This window comes from Borostomias antarcticus (assembly GCF_949987555.1).
Source record: "Borostomias antarcticus genome assembly, chromosome: 3".
NCBI lineage: Eukaryota > Metazoa > Chordata > Actinopteri > Stomiiformes > Stomiidae > Borostomias > Borostomias antarcticus.
In genome coordinates this window covers 10921458-10927457 of record NC_140236.1, presented here as the reverse complement: position 1 = coordinate 10927457, position 6000 = coordinate 10921458, and the positions used below count along the sequence as shown (strand labels likewise).

At 51.6% G+C, this 6000-nt stretch overlaps 1 protein-coding gene across 1 annotated transcript; it reads right to left on the bottom strand.

Moving 5' to 3' along the window:
• Nucleotides 1-341: 341 nt before the first annotated feature.
• Nucleotides 342-5632, bottom strand: LOC311307213 (kelch repeat and BTB domain-containing protein 12-like; the record flags this gene model as incomplete). The annotated part of the gene is made up of 9 exons (XM_084436012.1): nt 342-502; nt 870-1067; nt 1822-1972; nt 2483-2756; nt 3284-3642; nt 3838-4071; nt 4624-4756; nt 5085-5266; nt 5462-5632. The coding sequence occupies 9 exons, from the start codon at nt 5630-5632 to the stop codon at nt 342-344; spliced, it is 1863 nt and encodes a 620-aa protein (XP_084292138.1).
• Nucleotides 5633-6000: the final 368 nt, after the last annotated feature.

Below are 6000 nucleotides of genomic sequence, written 5' to 3'. Positions count from 1 at the left end.
CCCAAATTAATGCAAACATATTGAACAGTGAATAATCTGTAATCAAGCTGCAGTATGTAAGATTTTCATAAGATTTCAAACATTGGAATATTGCTTGCTACTGTATATTGCTATGATAGATTGAAAGGGATAAGTTATTGAACTCCTCTGTCAAAACCGCATCTAGACTGCTGCCGTTCGGCTAGGGGTCCAGTGGGTTAGCTAGGGGTCCAGGGTGTTGGCTAGGGGTCCAGTGGGTTAGCTAGGGGTCCAGTGTGTTGGCTAGGGGTCCAGTGTGTTGGCTAGGGGCCAAGTCTGTTGGCTATGGGTTCAGTGTGGTGGCTAGAGGTCTAGTGTGTTGGCTAGGGGTCTAAGTTTGGGGTTGAGAGGTCGCGGGGATTGAGTCTGGCCACCAGACAGACGTCGTAGCTGTCGTGCATGGCTGCTCGTCGCTCCACAACCGACCACACACCGTCCCCAGAGTCAAGCTCCAAAATATCCTTGGTGATGATCTCATGGCGACCTGTCAAAGATCACAATAATCTCAAACAGAAGCAGGAATTCACCAGACGCAGTGACACCTATCAGACAAGAACAGTAACAGGTGTCATTGCGTCACTCGTCAGTCTTGCTTCCACCCACACTGGGTTCCATCTCGGGTGTCTGATCTGCCAGCTACAGTACATGATTAGCTCTCATAAACACCACTACCAGCTACATGACCAGCTCTCATAAACACCACTACCAGCTACAAGACCAGCTCTCATAAGCATCACTTTAGCCAGCCACACGAAAAGACAGCAATTTGATGGCTTGAGAGGGCGGTATATATAATGAGGAGTGAGTTTACCCAGTTCAACTGGGTTACACACCCACAGACACATAGTTACCTGCCCCCTTATAGTAGCCACAGAGGTACAGCTTCCCCTCCACCTGGCCCATGTTAGAGGCGTTGGTCCGCAGGGAGAGCAAGTCCGTGGGGAGGGCCGGCCCCGCCCTCCAGGTGTCTGTTTCCGGGTTGTAGATCTCCACCGAGCTCAGACAGCGCCGGGACTGACCATGGTCCTCCCCCTCACACCCAATACCCCCTGGGGAACACACACAACATAACAGACACACACACATACAGGTACACACATACACACAGACATCACCCGCACATGCACATGCACACGCGCACACACACACACACACACACACACACATACACATTTTGAGGAAATAAACACCAGAGTTAAACCAGTATCATTGACTCTATTCAGAATCATTAGGCCCAGACTGAACATTTAGGTCTCTGAATAGACTGGTCTTTTTCTTTTTAACAAGGCAAGTTGACAGAAAATGTTTTCTCCTTTGAGAATCCAATGTAATCTAACTTAGGAATGCACATCTCTCCTGTAGATCTCTCCTAGCTTATGAATGTAAATCTCTGCCTTGAGGGTTACGGTCAGAATGTTTTCTTTAGTGTGGGCTAACCTAGAATGTAGATCTCTAGAACTTGAGAACTGTGATAGACTTAAATATCCTATTATGGACTACAGGGATACACATAATGGCATACCACATAGGTAGCATCTTTGTAACTATTAATCTACTCTATTGGTCGTCACGTCTCTCTTATGAAGTATTTAGCCCATGTTTAGTGCTCTGTAAATGTTCCTAGACGATAGACTTCAATATTTTCCAGGAGCTTGTTTGATCGTCTCATTGAGAGATCTCTCCTGTAGATCTCTCCTAACCTAGAATGTACATCTCTTCTGTAGATCTCTCCTAACATAGAATGTTGATCTCTCCTGTAGATCTCTCCCAAACTATAGATCTCTCTCGTCGACCTCTCCTAACCTAGAATGTAGATCTCTCCGTTCAGGGTGGCGACTCCGCAGCGGTAGCGTGAGTATCTCATGTTGGCTCGCTCGGTCCACCTGTCCTTCCCGGGGTCAAACTGGAACACACGACGACTCAGCCTGTCTGGTTCCTCGTCTGGCTGGTCTGACTGGAGGAGGAGGGAGGAAGATTTTAAAAACGTTTACTTATAACCTGCTGTATGTTGCAACTCTAACTGTTGAGGAGAGAGGACATTCGTTTTCTAAGGAAGGAAAATGGAGGGGTAGTATGGGGGAGGAATGGGGCAGTAGATGGACTGGGAGCAGTTGGAGGAACTTAGGTTCTTTGTTGTATCAAAATGTTGGGTGGCTGTAGCTCAGGAGGTAGAGCGGGTCGTACAATGATCGTAGGGTTGGCGGTTTGAATCCCGGCTCCTCCTGACGACATGTCAAAGTGTCCTTGACACAAGACACTGAACCCCAAATTGCTCCCAATGAGCAGGCTAGCACCTTGCATGGCAGCTGCTGCTGTTGGTGTGTGAATGCGTGTGTGAATGTGTGAATGAGAGGCCTTCATTGTAAAGCACTTTGGATAAAAGAGCTATATAAGTGCATTCTATTTAAGTGCAGTCCATGTTACGTTCACCATAGGTGGTCAGATGATTGACAGCCATTACTACCTGTGGCGTCCAGCCCCCAAGCACATAGAGGCAGTCCTTCAGCTCTACTGCACAGTGACAGGCCAGCGGGAGGGGCAGAGGGGCGAAGCTGAGCCAGGACCCGCCCCTTTTGAGGGACCACCTCTCCACGCTGTCGCTGATGACATAATGGTTCTTCTGCTTCATCTGTCCACCTATCAGGTAGAGGGCGTTGCCCAGAACCCCCAGGGCGTACATGTCTCTGTACGCAGCACAGCAGAGCCCCTCCCAGCTGCCCTCCACCGAGCGGTCATATCTACGGCAACAACAGAGGGACAGACAGTTCATATCTACGGCAACAATAGAGGGACAGACAGGTCATATCTACGGCAACAATAGAGGGACAGACAGGTCATATCTACGACACGGACAACAGAGGGACAGACAGTTCATATCTACGGCAACAATAGAGGGACAGACAGGTCATATCTACGTTAACAACAGAGGGACAGACAGGTCATATCTACGGCAAAAACAGAGGGACAGACAGGTCATATCTATGTTAACAACAGAGGGACAGACAGGTCATATCTACGGCAACAACAGAGGGACAGACAGGTCATATCTACGTTAACAACAGAGGGACAGACAGGTCATATCTACGGCACAGACAATAGAGGGACAGACAGGCAGGACGTTTAGCACTTGAAGGGCTGAAATATGTCACAGCATCAGGCACTGATGTAACCCACTCCAACCAGTCACCAGACACAAACACACACACAGATACACACACACACACACACACACACACACACAGAAATGATCTGCTCACACACACACCTGTACATCTCCAGCCTCTTAGTCCTGTGTTGGTCCTCTCTCTCTACGGCCACAACTATGTTGTTGTCCCGTGTCACCCCCCCAGCTGTGATGGCCCCTGGCCCCCCACTGCCGCCCAGAGGAGAGGGGAGATAGTATGCCCGTCTGGCCCGGGGGGCATAACAGAAGCTGAGGTCAGCCTGCCCACCCCTCTGGGACGGGACCCCCCCTTCATCCACCCCCCCCAGGCAGAGCAGCAGGTCGGTGGTCTCCATGCCATAGCGCAGGGCTGGCCGGGGGGGGGCGGCCGTCACCGAGAGACCCGAGGTCTGGAGGGCCGCGTCGATCATCCCGAAACACTCAGCATCCCTGAGAAGCACCTGGGATGGAGGTTAGACACAAGTTAAATACTGTCTACGATCCACTCTCTCACACTCTCTGTCCCCCTCCCTCCCTCCTTCCCTCCCTCCCTCTCTGTCGGTGCCTTCTCATTCTCCCTTCCTTCCCATTAGTCTGTTAGTGTTTCTCTCTCTCTCTTTCTCTCTATCTGTCTCTCCGTCTCTAGTTTCCCTCACCGGGTTCCTCCTCCTGGCTCTCCGCAGGAATCCGGGGTCCACCAGCTCCAGCCGTACCCGTCTGAGGAGCTCCGCGGCCTGGTCCTCGCTCTGGGCGTCCCCCCGGCGCCGCTCCACCCAGCGGAGCACCAGCTCCAGGATGCTCTGCTCCTGGGACACGTTGAGGTCGTCCGAGCCCAGCAGAGCCCCCAGCGTCTGGGCATCCAACTCCAGCACCTCCTCCTCCTCACACACCTGGACAGGAGGGCGGCGGGGTGGAGGGGTAGACAGAGAGGAGGTGAGAGATGAGGTGGGAGAGGAGAGCAGAGGAGAGGAGGTGGGAGAGGAGAGGTGCGAGAGGAGAGCAGAGGAAAGGAGGGGAGATAAGAGAAGAGGAGGTGGGAGAGGAGAAGAGGGCAGAGGAAAGGAGATGGCAAAGAAGAGGAGGGGAGAGGAGAGGAGGTGGGAAAGGAGAGGAGAGGAGAGAACGGGAGAGGAGGTGGGAGAGGAGAGGAGCGCGGAGGAGAGGAGGTGGCAAAGAAGAGGGGAGAGGAGAGCAGAGGAGAGGAGGTGGAAGAGGAGAGGAGGTGGAAGAGGAGAAAAGGGGGGGAAGGGAGAGGAAGGGGTAAGATGAGTACTTTCCATAGATCAGCTCTTTCAGTCAGCTTAAACACAAACCCTGGGGGCCTGTCGCCATCTAGTGGTAAACCTCTAAAACCAAAATTCAACATTTGGATGTAGGATAAAAGCGCAATTTCATGTTGAAACTATGTTGAGATAGATTTTATAGAATATCAACTGTCCCACCTGAGAGAAGTGTCGGTATATGAATCTGAGGGTGTGGTCGGCCAGGTCCAAGGCCCCCAGATCTCTGGCCCAGTGGTACAGTCCAACACAGTTAGAAGGGTCCATACTGGATTCCATGTGACGCTGGCACAGCCTGGGACAGGTGAGTCCAGAGGAGAGGGTTAGAGAGAGAGAGGAAAGGGAGAGGGTTAGGGAGAGAGAGGGAGAGGGTTAGGGAGAGAGACAGGAGATGGTTAGAGAGAGAGAGTGGAGAGGAAGAGAGGGGTAGGTTTAGGGAGAGACCTCCCTTTATATAAGTTGACAGCTTGCTGATGATGATGGAGTGTTGAGGTGTGAACGATCAATCAGCAACCAAACAGCAGGGCAAACAGAGAGCCATGTGTAACCCAGCCCTAACCCTGACACCCTCTGTTGTATCTTCACATTATTCAGATCTATGGTATCAGGAGTTCCATGCCTACCTGAACGCTCCATCTACGTGCAGCAGGAAGGCTGCAGCTGCCGTCCCCTGGATGTTGAGGTTGGTGAGGGGCAGCTCGGCACGGTACATGTACCCCAGGAGCAGCTCCAGACTCTGGGCAGGGGTGTCTCTGAGAGCCACCTCTCCTCCACGGGTCTCCCTGAGACCACAAGTAAACATGGCCTTGGCCACCAAGGAGTGATAATTCAGTGATGGGTGTATTTAATAATAAGAATTTAATTTTAAGAAGTTTTAATAAGAAGAAGTTATGATGTTTTCCTGATTTTCACAACTGAAAATCTTTGCTGATCCCAAAAAGTGTATTTTTGTGACTACTTTTAAGGTAACAGTAAAATGAAGTATTTGTCCCAGGCTTACCTGGAAGTAGGGGCTGAAGGCGGACAGCACCACCCGGTGGCAGGGGAAGGGAACGCCCTCGGCCAGGAGAACCACGTCTGTGAGCTCCCCGGCCCCCCTCATCCTGTCCAGCTGCCCCAGCAGAGCAAGCCCGTGCTCGGCTTGAGCCAGCTCCTGCACCTGGGGGTCCATCCACCAGCATGGAAAACCAGACCTGCTCTGTTAAGCCTGAGGGAGCAGACAGAGAGAGAGAGAGAGAGAGAGAGGATGTGTGTGTGTGTGTGTGTGTGTGTGTGTGTGTGTGTGTGTGTGTGTGTGTGTGTGTGTGTGTGTGTGTGTGTTTGTGTGTGTGTGTGTCTGTGTGTGTGTGTGTGTGTGTGTGTGTGTCTGTGTGTGCGTGCATGCGTGCAAGTGGGCGTGCGTGTGCGTGTGTGTGAGAGAGAGACAGAGAAGTGAAAGAGAGATAGAAAGGGAGAGAAATGCAGAGGGGTAAAGGAGAGAAGGAGAGAGGTCCTCATGTTCTAAAATTAAGATGGTAACATTACACCAAGGCAGACACA